General features: G+C 42.3%; 1 protein-coding gene across 5 annotated transcripts in view; it reads left to right on the forward strand.

Annotated features, from left to right (window-relative positions):
- The window catches only part of FAT3 (FAT atypical cadherin 3), a 745,318-nt gene that overhangs the window by 469,351 nt on the left and 252,023 nt on the right, over positions 1-23,944 (forward strand). For all 5 annotated transcript variants that reach the window (XM_019524814.1, XM_019524817.1, XM_019524818.1 and 2 more), the window contains exon 4: positions 2,501-2,562. In XM_019524814.1, coding sequence (XP_019380359.1) covers positions 2,501-2,562 — 62 coding nt within the window. The remainder of the gene's footprint in view (positions 1-2,500; positions 2,563-23,944) is intronic.

Below are 23,944 nucleotides of genomic sequence, written 5' to 3' on the forward strand. Positions count from 1 at the left end.
CTTCCCAGGCTAAGGGGTCGGGACAGCAGATTACCCCCCCAGTCCCCCTCCCATGAAGTCTCCCATGACAAACGCTTTGAGTTTGGTTTTAGGGAGAGCGGGGGTGGTAGCTACAGTGTCATCTGTGTTGCCTGCAAGAGCTAGCAACTCAGCAGGCTCTGCTGGGGCTGCAAGAGGTTCGTACCTGTTGTAAAGCTCCAGCGGGGCATGGGCCTTGGTGTGGCGGGCCTTGGGGCCCCTTGCCACCTTGGTCCAAGCCCTTGGCTGGACAGTAAGGGAGATCCCTGAGTCCTCCCTTGTCCCAGAGGGAGACCGTGGTCTACCCTCCGCCTCCCCGGGGAGAAGGGCCTGGCAGTAGGAGTCTATCTCCTGTTCACAGTCCATGATGGCGCGCAGTCTGTGGACTGCAGCCTGGAGCTCTTCCAGCTGGCGCACTGGAGAACCCAGTAGGGAGCAGACCCCACAAGGGGAGGTGGCCATGCTCCTGGGCCCCAGATCCTGAAAAAGCAACAGGCAGCCCCCATAGCCAAGAGCCTGGGGCTCTGTCTGCATGGAGCCTGGAACCATAGGCTCTGTCTGGGTGGTAGCCTCTGAGGTGCTGGGGTGGGTGTGCAGACCCCTCCAGGACCCTTGGGGTGCAGCACCTGCCCATCTGTGTCATGCTGCTGTTGGGCTGGCTACAGCTGGGACTGCTTACTCTGGGGGGCTCACAGGCAGGGCCTTGGGCCCTCCCACTTGCCCTCCTGCACGAACTCGCATGCTAACTCGCGCGCTGGGCCCAGGAGCATGCCTGTTTGCATGGCCTGTTTGCGAGGCTCTGATTGCTCAGCTCCCTGGGGGACTGGGCCAAGTAGGAGCTCGGGGGGTGGTGACCCTCCTCGGCCCACTTAGCCCGCTCCCAGCTGACTAAGTCCCTCCTTCCACAGGTTCCTGCTTACCTGCTGGCAGGCCAGGGCTCATCGGGGGTCCAGGGGTCACTGCTGGTGTCCCTGGGCTCACGGGGGTGCAGCGGGCTTACATCCGTGCATCTAGCACCAGAGCCAGGACTCCAGTAGTGAGTTAAATGATTCCATCAAGTAGAAAGTGACAGTGTTCAAAGTGCTTTAAAATCCCTTTTTCCCTCAGCCTGAAGAAGGGTGTGTGCACCCAAAAGCTTGCAAAGAAGATTTTATTTTTGCAGTTTCTTAGTTAGTCTAATAAAAAGTATGATCTCTGAACCAAGAGTTTTAGAGTTTTGCATTTCATTTTGTTTCAGGCCAACACAGCTACCAAATACATCCCTTAGAATTAAAGGTGCTGTGTAAGTGCATCCTCATCACTGTTGTTCTTGCTGGTGCTATCGTTGTTGTTATTATAGACTTAATATTATGTTGAAGAATTCAAGGTTATCATAATAGTAAGCTCAGATAACTGGCTGTTCTGATTACACAAATATATCTTATAGCTAAACCAAGAGATGTTATTCCTTCTGTTTTTCCTAGTGATCACATGAAGAAGGAATGCTAGCAAAGTTATATATGGTACATTGGTGGAGTCTCTAATAAAACATATCCCACTGAGAAGATAAGGTCTCCTAATACTAGCCAGATCCCACCTCCAAGACAGAACACAGTGTGTCATGCTATTCAAAGAAACACTTTGTTTAAGACAGAGGCAGGACTTAGATTTGACCTTTTCATTGCTACAGAGAAAACATAAATGTTAAAATGATATTTATGTATCAGTAAACATTCGTGAATCCTGGCAGGTCCTTCAGAGGGTCTTACATGTTTTATACTTAGTCAAAAACTTGCATGAGGTTATTCATTTATGAAAGAGCATTGTTTAAAGAAAATATATCTTGATCTTTTTAATATAAAAATTACTTTGTTTTATAGGCACAATTTGCACCTAGAACAAAATTGAAATAGCAATACAAAATCTTTAACACATGACAATGATTACATTTGGAAATCATTATATACACAAGTGGCTATTACAGAAATAACCTTCTTTTTCAAGTGCAACAAGAATGATCATAGACCCATCTGAAAGTTAAATAAGAGAAGAGAATGCTATTCATTGGCAAAGAAGTAATCAGCACCCCATCATATTAATTGTTCAAGAACTCTGAAATCTTTAATGAGGTTTTTACTGGAGGATTTCAGTCATATGCAAATGATTCATTGAAACAATCATAAGACAAGTAGTGGATCTTTAGTAAGGTTTTTGCATTCACTAAAGTAATTGTAATGCATTAACTGCATAAATACAATTGTAAGTTTTCATTAATTTTCAGAGAGTGGTGTTTTTTTCCTTCACAGATTCATTGTCAGTCAAAAAGTGAGATAATGCTGTGAAGGAGAATATTTGACAGACATCTTGAGACTTCTGCTTGATAAAACTTTATTTTTTTCTTCCATTTTGAGAATTAGGAAGGTGAACTTGTCTTTTGTGGCCAGTGGGAGACTTACATTGCTCCAACAGATATTGACAATCAAATCTTACCTTTTTTCCACAGGTCTGATTACAACCACATCAAGAAAATTGGATCGGGAGCAGCAAGCAGAGCATTTTCTGGAGGTAAGATTAGTTAGAAAAATATGTTAGAGAGACAAATTTATCTTCAAATCTAGCCAATTTCAAATAATGAGTTTAAAGCTGTTTCAGGCACTATACCTCTTCACTACTTCTGCTACTAATGTTGGATGGTTTTAACTAGGGTGACTGTTTTTTTACCATTATTTTTAAGGAAATCTGGGACACTGCTTTGATAAAAAAACAAAACAAAACAAAAAAAACAACCCAAATTTTCAAATTAAAAAGTAACCTCTCTCTATGTGTGTGTGTGTGTGTGTGTGTGTGTGTGTGTAATTTAATTTAAATCAAGGAAAAAGGGGTTTTTGGGTTACTTTTTTAAATCTGAAAATTGGGGATTTTTTTTATTAGACAAAACCAGGATCCCTCCTAATCTGACAGTTCCTGAAGTCATTAACACATGAAGTAAATAAAAAAAAAAAGTCCATTTTTTAATTTAATCTCTTTCACATATAGCATCTGAAATCTTACTTGTAGCAGCAGGGTAGAAAATGCAGTGAAAAGTATACTTTTTAAGTTACTGGTGTTCCTTTAAAAAACTAACATAAAGTGCTATGCCTGCATCTTGACATTTCCACTGTGCATGATACCTATTTTATCACTTGAAAACCCAAGGCAAAAATATTTGTTTCTTCCTTTTGGGTATACATATCTAGCTTGATCTGGATCTCATGCCAGTTTATGGTTGTGTTATACCTTGGCCTTTAGTGAAAGTAGTCCTGGTTCCAAGTGAAAGGAGAGCCATCTCAATATCCAGTCAATAAAGAGCCAGCCTTACAGTATTTCTTAGAAGTGTGGCCAACCTGTGGTATGAATGCCATAAATGACATGGGCAGCCTCTGTTTATGGCGCACAATATATCAGGGAAGGCACCGGTCACACACCAGCAGATAGGGCAAGAAGCAGAAGGCAGAGCACGAGCTCAGGCAGGGAGCACAGGGCAGAAAGCAGAGCAGGAGTTTGCGCAGGGAGCACAGAGTATGGAGCAGAAAGCAGAGCAGGAGATTGGGCAAAGAAAGGGATCAGAGTGGCACAAGGTTGTGAGGCTAATTTGTGGCATGCCTGCAAAAAAAGGTTGGCCCCCTACTGTCTTTGGAAATCCTTCTTGTATCCATGTGAGTTAAAGAAGATGCTTCTTTTGACAGATTATTAAAGGATCAGAATGTGGTTTTCAATACAATCCCTGTTTGGCAGAAGCATGCAGTGAGCTGGGTTTTAAATGTTCCATCCTCTGGTTGTTATTGCTTGGTGGAAATCCTGAGTGTTTGACTTAGCAAAGAACACAGGAGAGAAGGGTTAATTTATTACATAACCTACTAATTTAATTATTTTTCTGTATACCACTGTAGAATCCCAAACAGCCCAGACCATAAATAAAAGAAAGAACTTAAAAGGTATTTTTCTCCTTTAGGACCTTTTCAGCTGGAAAGTTAGCTAAGTGATTCTTTATTCACATAAGTGCAGATTTTTCAGTTTTTGCTACTTGGGAAGAGAGCCAAATAAAGTGAAGTTGACATAGGTTTTGAAGTACTGTACATGTATTAACAAGAAATTTAGGTTTGTACGTCGTTTTTACATCTCTGTTTTCCCAGGAGCGCTCAGTAAAACAGCTGAGATTCAGATTTTCCAGGGGATTCCCTTGCTGTGGAGAAGTGCTATTCATCTGTAATACGAGAAAAAAAAAATTATCTTATTTATAAAAACCAGGGTTTAGCTATCTAGACTAGATTTTTTTCTTCTCATTTCCCCCATCACTTTTGCCCCAAATGAAAGATATGATTGAACAGAGTTTTCAAGGCTGCAAACATTTAGGAAGAAGATGTGTTTAGAAAGATCCAAGAGGTTTAGATTTGAGTGATGGGATGAAGCTGGGAACAGAAAAGTGTGGACTCTCAGGGAAATAGCCAGCCCAACGATGAATGAATGAATAGTTTCCTGAGGAAGGAGGTGGGAACCCTGTGGCTGAGACTTTGGAAACCAAACTGGACCACATAATCAAGAACATCCTGCAAGGGAGTAAATTTAGGTTAAGGACAGGCATGGAGATAGAGTACATGATAGAATATGTCCTTTCAGTTGCTAATCAAATACTAACATTTTCCATCCCTACAGCCTATTTGGAAGACACGTTCAGTATGACAATAACAAACAGGCTGTTAACATTTCAGAGCCGAGCTGTCTGAGGTGTGTACATTTTATGACACACTTGAAACATTTTGTAAAATGTTTGGCTCTCAATGTGTTTAATTAGCCTCCTGGGGAGTCCTTAATTGCCAAGATAACCATGGTCTCCCAATAGTACAATATCACCCTTCCGGCAGCTTTATTTCGTACTGTTCATCCAATAGAGTCTATCTGGCATAAAAGAGAATAAAATTGGCTCCCTTTGAAAAGATCTGATTAGCGCTTGACCTGGCAACCTCCGTTTCCACTTGCCCATTGCAAATATGAGCCATTGACAGACTTTTCTGGTTAGAACTTCTTTTAATTATTTTTTTTAATAGGCTTGCCCTTTTCTTCACTGAATTTGACTGAGACATTATAGCCATACAATACAATATCTACCAAGCCCATTCCATTAGTAAATTAGTTAAAAGGTCTATTTCGACCCCATTCATAATAGTTGTTAAGGAAAAAGGCAAACCAAGACTATTTGGGATGGTGGCTATAAAACATTTTCCTTTACAGATGCTTTAAGTAAGGCGGCGCACATTGGCTGAGTGACTTGTTCAAGGTCATAGAGTAGGCTGGTGGGAAAGCCAGGTCTCCACGCTTCAGTCTGCTACCTCTGCTCCACCTTGATCATACCTTTGTGTGACTATGTACTTGGGCTGTGTGTAGTTGAAACGGGGGCCCTAAATTGAAGCGGTGGGTTTTTAAACCCCTGTGTTGTGCACACACCCTGCTGACTTACCTGCCTCTCCATTGGGGAGGGGAAGGCGAGCTGCCGACGGGTCCCTGGGCTGCAAGTGGGGCTGGTGCTTCCCTCCATGGCAACAGAGCACCCCCCCCCCAGGCGGCACCCGCCTCCAGGCACCTAGCTCAGCCGGTCCTGGGGGGCACAGCAGATGTGGAAGGAAGCACCAGGCCCCAGCACAGGCAGGCTCCAGGGGAGTGGGAAAAAAAGATCAGGCTCGTTGCTTTTCTTGGGTGGAGCTGCTTTCCCAGGCTGCTGCCAGGCTTCCTAAAGGGCTTCCTGCAGAGCCGTAGAGCTGCATGGAGCCCAGTGCTTCACTCTGTGGCTGCAGGGGCAGCAAACTAAAACTCCTTGAAGGAGTTTTAGTTTGCTGTGCCCCAAGTCATTTAAGGTGCATTATGCTGGCGAATTTCCTACAGCAGCTGGAATTAATATGCAATATGCCGCCGAGGCATGCAAACACTGACCCTATTAAAGCGGTGCAGAAGCATTTAGCCTGCTTTAACGTGTTGTTCACACACACCCGTTTTATCTACGTATGGGTTTGGATGCCGCCTACCATTATCATTAGCAAAGTATTTTAGGGTCTCACAATCTTAATGAAGTGGTTTACAAGACAATATAAGGTAGTGTTGTTATCCCCATTTTACAGATCAGGAGCTGGGGCATAAAGAGACTAAGGCTCAAATCTTTAAAGGTACATTAACATCTAGATTTCATTAAAATTAATAGGAGGTAGATGCCCAAATACTGTTCAGGATCAGTCCTTAATGACTTAGTGTCATAGGGAGGTAGGACTGGAAGGTAACTTATGAGGACATCTAGTCTAGCTCCCTGCTCAGAGCAGGCTCATGTCCAACCTGCTCTTGAAAATGTCCTGGGATGGAGGTTCAAAAAGTGCTCCAGGCAGCCTGTTCCAGTGCTTTGCCACCCTCATAGTCGAAAGTACCTCCTAATCTCCAACCTAAATTTTCTCTGCTGCAGCTTGAGGCCATTGCTCCTAGTCCTAGTTCATTGCAGCTGTAGGGAAAAGTCTATCAGCATATTATTTTATAATCACCCTTCAGCTATTTGAAGACTGCTATCAACACCCCCCCGCCCCACACACACACACACAAGTCTTCTCTTATCCAGAGTAAACATGCTTTCTTTCAGCCTTTCTTCATAAGTCATGTTTCCAAGGCCTTTAATAACTTCTGTCTCTAGAATTTGCCCTGGGGTTCACAGGAAATATGTGACAGCCAAATTTTGAGCCCGGCTCTCCTGAACTCCTGCCCCAATGCCTGCCTGCCTCCCTAGACCACCCTTTTTGTGGTTACGTATCTGTCTATTTACAACGATTCCCATGGCTGTAGTTAAAGGGGTCTGTATTGAAGCTGCAAATCTCAGTACAGACTTACAGTATTCAAATAACTGATTATAAAAGAAGATGCTAAATCTTTGGGAAAAGTAAATTATTTCACACTCCAAATCCTTACGTTCTTGGCTAAAAAATTAACCTGGGGCCTGAACCCAGTGATCTGAGAAATCCCTTTCCAGTGTTGTGCTGCTGTACTGGGGTTGTTCAGCTCCAGTATTTTTATTTTGTTTGGAGAAAAAAACCCGAAACCCTTGAATTATTATTATTTTTTTTTAAAAAAGCTTAATTTCTGTGACATATTTGCAAAATCTTTTAAGAATTTAGGGTTTGAAATATTATTGCAAGCTTGCTATCTAGGTAGCATTCTTTCCTGTTATGCGTAAATTGATCTCAATGGATCTCATACAGCTGGTTTCTCACTTTCCTGATACATACTAGTGGAATTGTTCTAGCCTAAATTGGAGGAAAATGACCACATTATTATATTACACTGTAACATGCAGCAAACCAAATGCAGTTTTCTGAGATTATTCTACAAAATATCTTAAATGGATCCCTGCCTAGGATGAAGCGCTTAAACATTGGTCTAAGAAGAAGAAAAGAAATTAGGTAGTTATCTGCTTCCTAAGGAAGTAAATGAAAATAAATGCCTGTTTTAAAATTAGGTTGGATTACACTTTCCAGGGAATCTATCTTTATTCTCTTTATCTGGACACTAGCATTTTGGAGGTTTTATCTTTCTTCTTCCTCCTCCTCCCTATCTTCATGAGTCTGCTTCTGTATATGTCTCCCTCTAGTAATTCCTGCTTATTTGAATTTGTCCTTCATTTTCTCTCGCTTCCCAAATGTGTGAAAGCTGGAAGTGGAGAGCATTACTGGCAAATGAGCTCTGGGAATGTAAAAGTTTAACTCTACATTTTATACCATGTGGTTCTCTCCACCACCCCACCACCCCCATTATCTGTATTTTATGTTTTTTTTGTATGGCAGATTTTTCAATTTTATGTGAATAGGACTCAGAGTGACAGCTGTCTGATATGGAAGCTGGGAGTAAACCCTTTCAAGAAGGCTCTCCAACCTTGTTTTCTGTCAGCTTATTTGGAGGCATCCAGAATATAAATAATTCCTGTTCTGCTTTGCAGTGTACATGTGCAGCATGATGGGAGTGAATTGTTTAATTCAGGTTACAGCTCATTGATTTGCTTAGTCATTCTGTAAAATAGATCCGAGTATCTGCTCTCAGTTTCTGCACTGAGTAGTTTCAGAATGTATTACAGTTAATGTTGGTTCATTTGTGCCTTTCGCAAGGAAGGTTTCTAAAATCTGCAGGCTCCTGAGGAGTGTAGTTTGCTAGGAATCTCTTGCCCTCTGAGTCCTGTATTTAACAAGGGGTTAGCCTTTTGTACAGAGAAAAAATCAGGTTCTGGTGTACAGTTCCCAACAACAGAGGTTCCAGAATGTGAGAACAATGTGACTGAAAGTTTCGAACACCTGTAAGAGAATTGCTTCTTTCTTCTGTTTTGTTCACAATTAATTACCAGTATATGATAAACATTTTTAAAAGTGTCTAAGTGTCTTTGGATGTAGACAAGGTAACAATTGTAGCAATATCAAAGGAGACTGATACAAGCTGTTATGGTTCAGCTGTGATTCTGCATGCATGATTCTGCAGTAGGATGTAGAATCTGATGAAGTGACCTCAGGCTCCTGAAAGCATATGCTTTACTTCTCTAATTTAGTCTAGAAGGTGCAAATCCATCTTGCTTTCTGCCTGACTGTAGACTGACACAGATAACGAACTACCCCTCTCTAAAACTGTTTGTCATAAAAGTATAAAAATGTTGTAACTGTTTTAAAAATGCTGTTGAAACAGGCTTGCCCCTTGAAATTCCAACTCGAGTACCTTTATTAATAGGGGAGAAATAGTACATTAGCTGGCTTCCTACTTATTTTTAGTCAACTTTGTTCAATCAGACTGTTATAACAGTACCTCTCAGGTGCCTTGCTTTTGTACAAATCAGGAAATACCAGCCTCATCAATCTTCCTGCTGTGCTGCTTTAGTATAGTTCTGAGAAAGATGTCAGTAATAGTGCAAGAGGCTGTAATGAAGATAAATTGGCAGATCTGATGTAAGTGTCAAAATACAAGGGCCCATTGAAACATGCTGGTTGCTATTTACTGTAAGTACACTAGTGTTGGGCACAATAAACTCTGCTGCATAGTGTATATTTATGTGCAATAATTAGAGGGAAGCATAATTATCCACCAGTGAAGTCATAATTACATCCTGCTAAAAAGAATTAAAGTTTCCATTCATAATGACAAATTAAAACTGTAAGGGGAATTTTGATATGTGCAATGTAGCTATATAGACTTAAATTTGGTCTGGAATATCGCACTGTGAACAGTAGAAGTTTTCTGTTCACATTTGGTAAAAACTTTGCTTTTTGACTTCTCTCTTGAAAGATGGTACCTAAAATAGCACAGTGTCACCCTAACACCATGTCAAGGTATCACTTTAGTACTGAGCCACATGGGACACTACTTTGCATCACCCTTGGTTTTTCTAAGATGCTTCCCATTCAAGTCCTAATCAGGACTATCCTTTCTTAACATCAGATGCATCTTAGACCTTTTTCTTATTTTGCCAACAGCACCTGAAGCCAGTAGTTCAGGTCTGTCTTGAAGAACAACGTGTGTTTTTACGGTATCACTTGAAAAGCTGACATTGAGTAGGTTCTTCTGGCTTAAGCAGTGCTACATAGAAGATTGATTATATAAATCCTAGTTATGGATCTGTGTAAACATTTATTTTAGTAGGCTTTAGCTTTGCCCACATTTGGCAAGGAAAACCATGCTTTCCTCCTTGGTGACATGCCAAAGATGGGGGTATAAACTAGGCAGTGTGTCTTGTTCAACATTTCATCTGAGGTTTAACATGTCTCCAAGAAGATGCATGCCTTTCCCTTTTTAAAACTGGAACCTATTAGATAATGCAAGAGAAACTAGTAATATAGGATGACAAACTACTACTTATAGGTTGAGCTTAAAAGTGTTTACTTAAAGGCCTTAGAATGACTTCACTTGCCAGAAATAAAAAGAAGATAAAATTATGGACAACTTTTGATTAGTTCTAGAGCAACCTAAAAAAAAAACTTGGAGTGCTAAAATACATTTGGGAAGGTCACTTCTTAAGAGGCAGTAAAAGCATTTTCACAAATATGCAAAACTGCCTTAAAACACAAGAAAGTATAACACATGTGAACTTTTGATTTGACAGAAGAAATAATAAAAGGGATCATGCTCCCAGATCAAAAGGAAACCTATAAAACAGACAGGAGAATCCCAGCTGGGGCATCCTAAACACTGTCAACCAACAGCTTCGTTGACAACCAAGGAGAAAGTGTGAAGTCGCACTGAGACCCTGCCTCTTCGGTAGAACTTCCTGCAGGTGGAAGTCTTTGCAAGGCAGGGAGTTTCATTTGTACAAAATGAAATGGCATTTTTATCATGCCAGTGTTTTTCATGTGGCAGTGCAACTCAGTGAGGCCAGAATGTAACATACAATGTCACTTAGGAAAAGTTGCAGCTTTTTATGTTATCTGCTTACTTTGAAGACTCTTCCTTAAAGACAGCAGGAATTGCTCACCACCTAGAAGTCTGTGGCCTACATTTGCTCCTCCACCTCTGATTTGCATACCACGTGATTAAGGAAATAAATTTGAATTTCTTTGAACTTGCAGTTTTTTGAGGTTGCCCAGAAACTTTCCAAAGACAGGAACTGGCTTTGGAGGTTAAAATCATTGCTGAAAGCCAGATTTACATATGACATTGCACACTGCTTCTTAGGTGAATTCAGGCATGAAATCTTACGCAGCAGAATAAGAAAGGAGTTTGGATGTGATTACATCTGTCTGAGGTGATAACTGGACTCATAGATTATGCTGTCATCTCTAACTAGTGTGACCCAGTAAAATGAAGAATTATCACGTGCATCACTGGAAGTATTGCTAGATTATTTGCTAACTGAGTAGTCACTGTGCAAAAGAAATGTGCAAGAATTTTAAATACCATAACAATTAAGGCATGGTTACAGATTGTTCTCTTTTCCTTGATCATCACAGATTCCAGTGCCTTACAGATGTTCTTCTATTTTAAATAGCAATTGAAGTTGTAGTACTATAGATGAGGCCAAAGCATCAGGAAATTTAATAAGGATTTTTCTCCTTTTTTTTTTTTTTTTTCCTAACAAGAAGAAAAGTTGTCCTTGATAACATTTCAAACAAAGTGGATATCAACAAAATATAAAATGCACAAAAACATAAACAGCTTCATAGAGCCAGCAAGAGTTGTACACCCATCTCTGGCAACATAATTTATGCCAGCAAGAGAGGAAGAGGATGTCAAGAAGTGGAATGATACCCACAACTGATTTAGGATAATCTTACCAATAGCATTTAAATGGGAATGACCCAGACTCCTAGAAATATTTGTGTTTGAATCTTCTACAAATTCTGTAGATTTAAGACATCCCTGAGGATTTGTTTCTCTTCATGTCTGCTGCAGATTTTAACCTTTAATTTAAAATTATTAACTAAGCTATCTCATTTTTTTGCTGCAGCTATATTAGATCTCCCTCCCCCAACTCTGCAGTTTCACAATTACTACCACCTGTGGGAGCTTTCATGTGCAGAGACTACGGACGTTATTTTTTAACAGTTATGTTGTCTAACCCCAAGCATCTAGTACTGACCACTGCTGGAGACCTAACAGAAGATTAGCTGGACCACTAGTCTTTTAAGACATGGCAGTTCTTATGTTTCCATAATTTAGTTCAACAACAGAAACATTCAAACTTATTTTTGTAATGCTGGATACTGATTCAAGATACAAACTGTGCACAAACAGTGAACTTTTCTGTTTTCAGCAGACTGCCTCAACAATACACAAGGCACAGCGTTCTCTGGTATATGTTTTTTCATCCCTAGTTAAGAAAATAAATGTCAAAGAATTTGTAGGGCCTTCAGTGGAGTATTATATATTTTAAGAAAACCCTCGCACATTATTCAATCACCATTTTTTTTATCCTCTGGAAGACATTCGCCTTTCCTAGCTCACCAGTGCACGTAATGATAGGTGATCCACCATCCACAATGGAGCATTAGCTTCAGTACATTTCTCCACAAAATCAAAATTCACCAAGCAAAAGGGTCTGAGCTGAAATGGATTCAGACCCATATATTCTGATCCAGGCTATGATCATGTGAGGGAATAGATAGCGATTTGGATTCAGCATTTGATTTTGATCCATTATAAAGGTATAAGCCATTTCTAACACAATAATAATTCTAACACTCCAAGTTCAGATTTGGAGTAGTAATGCAAAATTCAGGGTCTTTTCTGTCCACGGTTTCAGTTCAGACATTATCCACAGCACTGCTTGTTTATTTTGTTTTGTCAGATTCTCTCTGTAACTCCTGTAACTAAATTTTGCGTTAAATTAGTGATGACAATTTAAATCATATAAAAAGAAGGTGTCTGTTTTGTTAATGCTGAGTATTTCCTGGGAACTGAGATGCCTGCCAGCCAGACAGCCTGGAAATACTTTGCTTCTGATTCTGATCTCATTTGGCTTGTAACTGCTGGAAAATCATGAAGATGTGAAAACATGGCCTTTTTGTTAACTGATATTCCATTAAATACAGCTTTGCAGTCAGCATAAATAGGGCCACAACATGGTTATCATCATGTTAGCGGGTTGTGCTCATATTCCCATACTGCCTAATTTTCTAAAGGACATTGTTCTGTTTATGCCATTTTTCACTCCAGTGACTTTGATAGAATTATTTAGGATCTACCACAGTTTAAATGAGTTAGGAACCAAGCATGAGATTTACAAAAGTGCTTGGGTTCCTAAAATGGGACTGATGGGATTTAGGTTCAGGACAGCAATTCACTAAAACCCTGCCTACCAGATCCCTATGTTTTGGGGTGAAATTAGTCCTGCATGTCTGAAGTTCAACTACTGTGTATGCCCAGAAGTGCCTTCATCTTGGATGTGGTGAGCAGCTAGGTTCTTGTCTCCTACCTTAGATTGTTTGGGGTTCACAGACAAGGAATCTAATTCTCTCAATGGACCAAACCTGGTGAATATACTCTATGAATGTGTTATACTGACTGACAGCATTGAGTTTAGGATCTACAACCACTTTTTTGGCTTTGAGAAACCCCTTCCCCCTACCTAATGGTTACATCTTTTGCCTAGGAAATGGGACATCTAGTTTCTAGGCTTCAGCCTGGGGGTATCAAACTTACATCTCCTGGTTCATCGCTGTGTTACTGAGCCAAGTTCTCACTTGCTTGTTTTCTTTTTCTTTTCTTTTTTTTTTAGGGGGGGGGAAGTGGGGTTTGCTATGACTTTGCATTTTTGTTGCGCAGTGGCCTAGATTCAACAGGTGGGATACTGAGTGGTTTTAGCCTAGCCTAACTCATTGCCTGTTAATTAGCACACTTTTTTAGTGAAATGAAGATGAATTTTGAATCCTCAGAGGTTAAGGAAGAGCTAAGATCCCAGTTTCCAGCGCCCAGAGTAAGTGCTCATGTGCTTCCTGTGCAAAAGTTGAGTGTCACCTGAATAATGGAGAGCCATTCATCTCTATACAGAGGGCTGACACTTTGGGCCCCAAATCTAGGTGTGGACTTCAGCTAGTAACACCAGTCCCTCATATGCACTTCTCTGTTGCATACACCTGGGGGAGAGGCAGGATTCAAGACATACATCTTTTACTCAGTTTCGACTGATGGGCAGAGAATTATTCTGAATCCCAGTGACAGGCATGTAAGTTCTCCCAGTTAAAGAGTAGTGATTTTGGAAACCCAAGTATAGAAAGGGCAAGTTGTATTTTAACAGTTTGTTAGAAGGCAGTGTAATATTATGGACTCTCCTCTAGGTCTAGGGACAGACATTACACATAAACTGGTTTAAGTGATCAGAAACTGGTTTAAACATAACAGAACAGATGTTCAGAACACCTAAACCAGTTTGAAAAGGGCTGAAACTGGTTTGAGATGAACCTGGTTGAATGTAGATTTAACTGATTTGGGTCAAACTGGTTTATGCAATGTCTGTCCCAGACCCCTTCCTGGTTTAAGTTTAATCAGAGTCCCCCAGCACCCAGGCATGTTCTCTGGGCTGGGTGGGGCTCTCTGCTCCAGAGAACTAGGCTGGCCCCTCCCCTCTGCTCCCTGGATGCAGCTCTGGCAGAGACTGTACGTACAGGGTGTCTGCCTGGCTTTCTCCTGCTCCCTTCCTCCCTCTCACCATTCCCTGTTGAAGCAGGGATTCCCCCCTCCCCTCTGCCTTACACAGACACCAGTTAGCATTAGCTAGCAGACCACATGCTGGCTAGAGTCTGTGTTGTGGCAGACAGGGCAAAGGTAGACAGCTCAGTGTTGGCTTAGGGCTTTTTGGAGCCAATCAGCAGGTCAGCTGGTAACGACCCTCCAGTCCTTTCTTGGAAAAAGTTGTTTAAGTAGAGCTTGAAATAATGAGAGAGACTTTAGTTTTCTTAATAGCCTTATAAACACTGAGTTAGGGGTGATAAACACTCCTTGTTGGGCTGCTTAGCGGGGTAGGAAACCCCTCCCTAATGAGAGCATCCTGCGGGGCCTGGCCACACCCCCCCGTCAGCTCAGCACTATGGAAGGGAAGGAAGGGCTGCTCTAGCACCCCTGGCTTTTAGCCTGAGCCACTGCAGGCATGTGCCTGCATTTCTGGAATGAAAGGGGAATGTGTATCCACCTCCAAATCAGTTCAAGCATTGAAGGTTAGATTAACCTGCAAAGATTGAATCAATTCAGGCTCTGGCTTCTTGAATGTCCTAGCTTAGGAGTTTACAGTATACTTTATTTTGGCAAGGTAATATGTTGTTAAAATACTTTTGGCTATGCCTCTACTATGGGCTTTTATATGTTTTGGTTAAAACAGTGCAGCTAACCCTTTCTAAAAATACATTTTTATTCTAATGTGGACAAGGTATGGTTTTCCCATGTGTTAGGAGATCTATGGGGTGCTGTGTATTTCATCAATGCAAATGTAAAAGATCTGTGTTTTATTATTAAAACATCTAACACAATTATGAAAATTAGGCACCTGGAAGTTTGTTAAATGCATGCTGAAATAGAAAAGAAGCATGTTAATGATTTTCTTTCCCTTCTCATTTGAAGCCTTTTAAGCCTCTGTAGGCAAATTCTTTAGTTAATTTATACTAAGGTCTTGTTCTCTGTCATAATTTTGGATTCTGTCTACTGTGGTTTCTCTTCTGATGAATTAGCTCACAGAGCACTTCGGGGTTCATGGGTTTTTACTTTGTTGTACGGTTCTTAAGATCAGTAGCAATGTTTATTGATTGGATCCCACCCTCCAGGCCCAAATTGGTTTGATGCATTCCTTTACTCTGTCTCCTCTGGAGCCTATTGCTACGCTCCATACTTTACTAGACAAAGAGCCATTGTGAAGGGCACCCTAGTTTACTAAATCTTCACTCTTGTTTTATAAATGTACCAGTGTTTAAATCTTCTACAGAAATAGCAGGGAAGCCTTCAATGATTTGAAACTATTTGGATGTACAGAGTCCTTGTGTTATCTGAAGCATATCTTCTTTAGTACTATATCATGTTTTTGTAGCATGTACAGAACCAGACAGCTGCCACAGAATCTTAATTTGTGGCTGTGTGTAATACTTATACACACACAATGGGGAGCTTCTGTTTACCGATTCTCTAGTTATGGTTGAAGTCAGTTTTGCACTTAAAGAAGGGGTTCATCTTTCTTTCAGCTGAAGAATGCACTGTGTCCTCCCCAGAATCACAATCCTTACTTTCCAGGTAAAGGAAGGAGGGACAGAAAATTTACAGATAAATCTGTTTATTAGTTAAAATTTCTCTTCCTGGAATAATATTGGGTCAATTTCTCCAGATCATTGAGATGCAGGACAGATACCTGCCCTGACTTGGTCAGATCAGCAGTAGGCGAACAGGATCAACAGCTGCATTGTCTTGAGACACCTGTGAGTCATGCCTATTCTTTAACACTAAGTGTTCTTTCAAGCAGACGCATAGAAAATTGGACTGGTGCAACACATGTACACTATCTGACACTGATCTTTCTCCACTGCTGTCACCTGTCACAGCCCTTTTTAAGCTCCCTTTCCTGGGCACTGTGCAGATTATGTTTGGAACCCAGACATACTTGCTCTTGTATGTCCATTGGTGTGAACAGGCTGCAGAACAGTTGCCTTGTTCGAGCTTTCTGGAACATGTCCTGGGAGTAGACCTGTGCTTCTCAACCTTTTAGACTCAAGGCACTCCCTGTAGATTCAAGGAATACCTTGTAAAATGCCAGCTCTTAGCTTTCACTCATTTTTTGACTACAAAAAAATAATAGTAAAATCTTTTTCTTGCAGAAACCTCAAAGTTCACAGCAAGTCAGAACGTTTTAGGTACTATGGATCCGTACTTGAAATTTCTTGGCTTATTTGGTGACTTATGTGTATGTGTTTGCAGACCTAACCATGCCATAATTACATTGCACCCTTAAAAGAATCTCAGCACCCTAGTGTCCTGCAGCACCCTGGTGGAGAATCACTGGCATAGACTATCTGTCTGATAACCTTCATAGAAGTGAGTCTGAGAATAGAGCTGGCACAGGTTCTGAGGAAAGAGACATCTTTCCAAGATAGCCTAATACTTAAGCACACTTTCCACAGTCACCAGGCTCTTGGGTACTCTGTTTTAGAATTTACCTCTTCACTGACATGTGGCAGTTTAAGCAAAGAAACATAGGCTTTGCAGAAGGAAATGTAAACCAAACACACATTTTACTTATAGACAACTCAAGAAAGAATCATAGAATCATGGAAAAGTGGAAGGGACCTCAGGAAGTTACCTAGTTCAACCCCTGCTCAAAGCAGGGCCAGCCCCAAACAGATCATTAGAACAAAAGCTTTGTCTAGCCAGGTTTTGAAAACCTCCAAGAATGGAGCTCCGCCACATCTCTGGGTAACTTGTTCCACTGTTTTACTACCCTTGCAGTGAGAAAATGCTTCCTAATATCTAACCTAAGCTTCCGTTGCTGCAACTTGAGACCATTCTCCTTGTTCTATGATCTGCCACCACTGAGAACACTCTAGCTCCATCCTCTTTCGAACCCCACTTTAGGTAGTTGGAGGCTGCTATTAAGTCTCTTCACAGTCTCCTCTTCTCTAAACTAAATAAGACCAGTTCCCTGTGAGAACCAGGGCCTGTGATTAGGAAACTTCTGCTAACAGTTTGAAGAAAGCCTCATGCACCACTTCCTCTTGGTCTGGTGGTCTATAGCAGACCCCCACCACAACATCATCCTTGTTGATTTCCCCTCTGACCCTAACCCAGAGACCCTCAACAGGCCTATGTCCAGCTTCATACTGGAGCTCTGAGCAGCCCTGTGGCTCTTATACATAAAGTGCAACTCCTTCTCCTCTTCTCCCCTTCCTGTCCTTCCTGAACAGTTTGTACCCATTCATGACAGTACTCCAGTCATGTGAGCTCCTATCAGATTATTCCAATCATGTCATAGTTCCATGACAATGCAAGGATTTCCAATTCTTCCTGGTTGTTTCCCAGGCTCCATGCATTTGTGTACAGGTACCCAAGGTAACTAGTTGATTGCCCTGATTTCTCAGGAAGTATGACAGTACCTCCTCTGTTGCCCCCTCCTGCTTGCTCTTCTTCCAGGTCTCCCATTTCCCCACTTACCTCAGGGCTTTGGTCTCTGTCCCCTGGCTAACCTAGTTTAAAGCCATCCTTCGTAGGTTATCGGGCCTGTCTGCAAAGACAGTCTTCCCACTCTTTGTCAGGTGGATCGCACCTCTTCCCATCAATCCTTCTTCTTGGAAGAATATCCCATGGTTAAAGAAGCCAAAGCCCTGCTGGTGACACCACCTGTGCAGCCTGGTGTTGATCTGCAGGATGTACCTGCTTCTGCCCAGGTCCTTTCCCTTGAGCAGAAGGATCAAAGTGAACACAACCTGAGCCCAAGACCCCTCCCCCCTGCATTCTTGTACCCAGAGTGTGATCTCTGGGGGTCCTTATGGGTAGCATGGCCTGTCAGGTATGTAGCCCCTCTGCTCAACTCACCTGCCACGACTTTGATGTTATGCTATCAAGAGAGGGGGTTCAGTGGAGATCTTCTTGGGAGGGCTTCCTGATAACGGCAGTACTCATGATTGTTTGGCATGTTGTTCCATGGGGCTCTGCCTACCCTACACCCTATCCACTCGCCAACCAGATAGGTGATTGTGTGATGGTGTTTTCGACCCCGTGGGCTTGCCTGCAGCCTGCTTCAGGTGGGGGAACCCACGTCCAAGTGGGCTCAGTCGGCTCTTGTCCTTCCCGACCTTGATGCCCCAACCTTCTCTATCTCTTTGATTTTTTTTTTCTTTCTTTTTCTGTTTTCTTCAGAAGAAATATTCTCCTTGGGAGGAGAGGGATGTGGAGCTGCCTCCTTTCCCCCAGCCTCCTACAGGGGGCTCAAACGCTTCCCCTGCTCTACGTCTTACAGGGAGCTCGAACACTTCCCCTTGTCTGTCTTCCACAGGGAGCTGCAGTGCTTCTCCTGCTCTGCCTCCTACAGGGGGCCAAAGTGTTTCCCCTACTCTACCTCTGGCAGGGGGCTCAAAGATTTCCCCTGCCCTGCTTGCCAGTGCTGCTCCGGCTGTGCTGCTCCTCTTCCCTGCAGGAGCCTCAGCACGTCTGATATGCTGCCCACCTACTCTCTCTTCCTCTGGCTCCTCCCTGCCCTGGGTCTGTCAGGGCTTTTAAACTTTACCGGCCACCATGATTGGTCCAACTGTTCCCTGCATGGGAAACAGCTGATTAAATAGCTGGTGTAACACCGGCTCAAGTGGCTGCGGCCATGGTCCCGGTTCCTGTGCTGCTGGGCTGGCAGGGGGTAAGTTTTCCCTGTGGGGTCTGTTTCAGGGTTTTGTTGACCCGCGGAGCTCACCCCTGCCCCTTTGAAAGCCTGTGGGGGCATGTTATTGCCCCACAGAGCCTTGAAGTCACTTTTGATATGCTTAGAGTCTCCCCTGACAGCATCATTGGTGCCCACGTGGATGAGCAGCATGGGGTAGTAGTCAGAGGGCTGGATGAGCCTTGGTAGTCCCTCTGTGACATCTCAAATCCAGTCTCCAGGCGAACAGCAGACTTCCCAAGACAACAGGTCAGGCTGGCGGATGGTTCCCTCCATCCCCCACATAAGGGAGTCTCCAAACACAACCACCCATTGCTTCTTTTTGGTGGTGGTCATCTTGAGCCTTTCCTTATTGATGAGACCTGGCCTGTCTTCCTGCACCAATGGAACATGCTCCTCCCTCTCTGATGCCAGGGGTGCATATCTGTTCTCCAGATTAACCACTGCAGGTGGAAGCAAAGATCTCTGCTTGCTGCCAGAAGTCACAAGCCTCCAGCTTCCACCCTCTTGGGTGTCTATGTTCTGTCTCTTCTTTAGTGCTGCATCTGGCATTTCTTCCTGCACAGTTGCAGAGGTCTCCTCCAGCATTGCATCAATGAACTCCTCGTGGTGGAGGATGCTTCAGAGCCTTGCCACCTGCTCCTGTTCTCTTGCCTATTCCCTGAAAGATGCTACCAGGAGGCACCACTTACACTGCAGACACTCCCTGACCTGGCCATCACTGGAAGGAACCTGCAAGCTGGAGTCATTACAGATCATTTAGAAAACAACAAATGTCTGAATACCATGCCCTTCCTGAACTTCTTCCCTCTCCCTTTTCTTCTATCGCTGATAATGATATCCCCATTAAGAGAGGTAGTTGACTGTGTTAGTCTGAAGTCAGGCAGAAGGCAAGGCAGTGTGACACCTTAGGTCCTGACAGGCATTACACTTAAAACATGATTAACTGGTTAATCACGTCTTAAGTAGTTACTTGGTCACTCATTCATTCAATTAATAGTGTGGCAAAATGAGGAATAAGGCACAAGGTTATTACATAATATGTATAATAACTTTGTGGCTGACTCCTATCATGCATGTAATGTAATGCGTTGCCAGCACTCCCAGCATCTGAAGCACACTGTACCCTTTCACAACTCCTGTGTGCTCCAGAGACCAAGAGTGCCTCATGTGGAACCATGCAGTCCTCCAGTTGGGAGCCTTGGCCAGCTGGTCCAAGCTGTCAGGCTGTGAAGCACAAGGAGCCAAGTTTGCTACTTGTTGGTACAGAAGGAGCCTGGGATTAGGCTGCCTCTGCACCACCAGTATGGTGGGTTGGGATCTGATGCCTGATCCCATGGTCACACCTCTTAGCATGAATGTGTGTGGCAGGAAGAGTGATTATTGGGATCGTGCATTAGATCTCGCTGTGCCTTCAACTTAACATCTGTCAGGGGCCTTAGAAACTAATTGCTTCAGAGAGGCATAAGCTTTGTAGGCAATGGTCTTCTTTATCAGGTGTGACTGTGATATGCTTCCTACCCTATCATTGAACAGGCCAAGAGATCCCATGGCTGGGAATTTGAATGGACCAGAGAGCTGCATGGCTTAGGGACATGGATGCAGCACTGGCTGCTCACCACAGAGTGCAGTGGGGAGAGGGGAAATTTGGTGGGGGAGAGGCCATGCAGGGGTGCTGACAGTGCAGTGGGAGTGTGTGGCACAGCAGGATCAGGGAGGGGTGGGAATCTAAGCAGTGTCAGGAGATGGGAACATGGGAACATGCCTGAGGTCATGTGGTTGACACAGCCTGTGGCTGGGGGCATGTGGCCACAGCCCCTCAGAAGTTGGACAGCTCCATCTTATAGTATTACCATCTCCAACTTCTCCCAGCCACTCTGGCAACATATTGTTAGATTAATAAATAAGAAAGGCATGCAAGAAAGGCTAGATAATTTCACAAGCATAAAGAAACAGAGAATATATCTATCTGTCAATTTAAGAAATAATTTGCGTTAAAGAAATGTCTCATCCACTGACGCATATTAAAACAAGATTCTGAAATTGAGCATAATTTGTAGCATGACACAAATATAGTATTTACAAGAATCTTGGAGATAAGAAAACATCTGTACAGGTGAGGAATCAGTTTAATAAATGTACCAGACGTTTTTTTTAATACCTAAACAGATTATCCTTAAGTGTAAGAATCCTATTAGCTTTCTCTCTTTGACTTTCAGCTTGATTGTAATCATAGACCAAATAATTCTTTTGGTCTCTTCTGAGATATAATTTAGACAGTAAAATACAGAGGCCCTAAAGCATCAAGTGCTATGAAATCTTCTCTCAAAAGCAATAATTTCTTTTTTCTACGTTAACAAGTTTTGAGTTGTCAAGAAAAAGATTTATCTCTTTGTTTTGGAACGCAGTGTTGATGTCTCAATATAGAGATAGTGAAAATTGTCTGTGGTTCAATGATGATTTGTATAGTTAGGTTTGGGGAGGTTGGGGGAAAGATCTCTTATTTGGAAGACAACATAGTATAAATATATTTGAATGGGAGAATTAGCATGACTAATTGATTGCATCAAGAGTAATTGGTTTCTTCCTTCATTCACTTCAGGAATCTCTAAACCGTGAATGTTGTAAACCTTGGTATAGTCATTTACAAGTTTCCATTTTTTGTATAGATCAGTATTTTGTCATTAAGACACCAACTAGTACATTAATGGGTTGTCTGTTATTGTAAAGCTACTCTGAGCCTTTCTGGATAAGGTGGGATATAATTCTAAAATAAGTATTATTTTTAATATTACTACTCATCATCATTGGCAATCCCTGAATTTGAGGATGACCTCTACCACCACTCATTGATGGCTCTTGAGGTGATTTAAGAGTCCAATCCTTGAGTCACAAACCTGTCTGCAGAAGTTGCAGGTCATTCTGTAGGGGAGGGGAGGCTGTAGGCTAAGATTTCTTTTACTGTCCCCCCCTCCACTGTCTGTTCTCTGCTTTGCGGGTGAGACACTTTTTGCCTCAAAACAGGCAGCTGCTTTGTTGAGGTTGCAGTGCCATTGGAGTTGGTAAACAGCCAGCTTCTCCCAAATCTTGATGTCAGCATCTGTTTTTTGTGGTATGCTTTCAGTGCGTCTTTGCAGCATTTCTTCTGGCCACCATGAGATTTCAGGCTGTTACTAAGCTGGGAGCAGACCACCTGGGAGTTGAGAGTCAGGCATCTGCACACAATGTCCAGCCCAGTGAAGCTGGTTCCTGAGGATCACTGACTCAATGCTGGTAATGTTGGCTTCACTAAGAATCTTTCCATTTGATATGGAGGATTTTCTAGAGCCATCATTGGTGATACCTCTCCAGGCTCCTGAGATGATGACAGTAAGTCACCCATATTTCACATCCATAGAGGAGAGTGGGGATGTTGACTGCATTGTAGACCTGGAAATACTACTACTACTACTACTACTGGTAATAGTAATAAGAGGAGGAATAATAGTAATAAGTAGAATTTTTCCCATAACCTCAAATGTTTCTTTTCCATGAATTTTATTTCCTTACCAGTGCTTTCAAATGTTTTTAAGATAACGTATAAACTAAAAATAGTTCCAAACCTCTGTTTTGCCTAAAAGAAGATATTTTCAAGTATATTTTCAAGTAAAATAAGTATTCTTATTTTTAATATTACTACTCATTGTCATCATTTGTGATCCCTAAACTTGAGGATGACCTCTACCACAGCTCACTGATGGTCGTTGAAGTGACTTAAGAGTCCAGTACTTGAGCCATGGACTCATCTGTAGAAGTTGCAGGTCTGCATAAAAGCTAAAGATGTGATAAGTGCTTGGCACCCATTTTTAAAAAAATTCTCTGTAATTATAAGGAAAAAGAGTCTTTGAAATATTACCACAAAATCAAGGTTTCAGTTTTATATGAAGCCTGAAATTATAACCAAAAGGCCATAATCATTAACTGGACCGAGAGTCTCAGTCCCCTGGGTCATCACCCTCTACTTGAAATAACCTACTGTCATGGATATGAGGTCAAAGCTGTATGGCTTTGTGAGCTCTAACTTGGGTCATTTGTTTGTGGAATTACATGCAGTGTCCAAAGCCAAACCATGGTGCATTTTTTTCTCTGCATGCTACTATGGCATTTACCTTGCATGGCCATAGTTGAGACTCTTCCAACATTTCTTTTATAAGCCTCTAGATATAACCTGACTGCACATATTCACCCCAGCTCAAACTTGGCATCTCAGCAAGGGAGTGACATTTTAAAAAATAATCAAATTAAATTTGCTTTAATTTCTTGTCCGCGGGCATCTATTCCTGTAATTCCTGACTCTCAGTGTGAAAGCATCAGTTCTAGTGTCTGCTTGAGTCTGGAGGTGGGGAAGCAAGATAGAATAAAGCAGCTTTTTAAAGCTCTGTTTGCATGTTTGTTTGTTTTTTAATCAAAAATATAATTACAGCTGTATATGTACAGTTATTTGGTTGATTTTGACACTGTGACCAAACATTTCACAAAACATTTTGCCAATTTACATTACTGCTTGCTGCATCCCTTTTGTTCCCCCTTCCCTACCTAATCCCCAACTCCATACCCACCCCCTTCTTACACCCCAACTCAAAGCTAAACCCCTCCCCTTTCTCTTCCCAGTCCTCATCCATGGCACCTCATGTCTTCAAGCTGTTATCTTCTGTGCTTGTGTTATGAAACGCCATGTGCTGTCTCTTCCTCTTCCAGATCTCTTCTGCCTCTCTCTCCCTTTTGTCTTCCTCCATTCTTTGGAAGTACATTTACAGTTTGTTCACCCCCAGTCTTAAGTAGTCCTCTACTGGGAGACTTGCATACCTGTACAGCAGCAAGTTCCTGATTTTTCACAGAGAGTTTTACAAGCAGGAAACAAACTGGGCAAAGTGAACTATTGGAGTCCTTTGCTTTTTCATCAGGTGGCGAAACAGCATAGCTTCTCTGGTCAGGTTTGAGAAGATTGATGTGGCTGGTTGTTTTCAGGGAAAGGGGCAAGTTGTGGACAAGGAAAAGGAATCTATCACTCTCTATACTGTACACCACTGGGTAGTACAC

The sequence above is a fragment of the Gavialis gangeticus genome, unplaced genomic scaffold, assembly GCF_001723915.1.
Source record: "Gavialis gangeticus isolate Ggan-Ray unplaced genomic scaffold, GavGan_comp1, whole genome shotgun sequence".
Classification (NCBI taxonomy): Eukaryota; Metazoa; Chordata; order Crocodylia; family Gavialidae; genus Gavialis; species Gavialis gangeticus.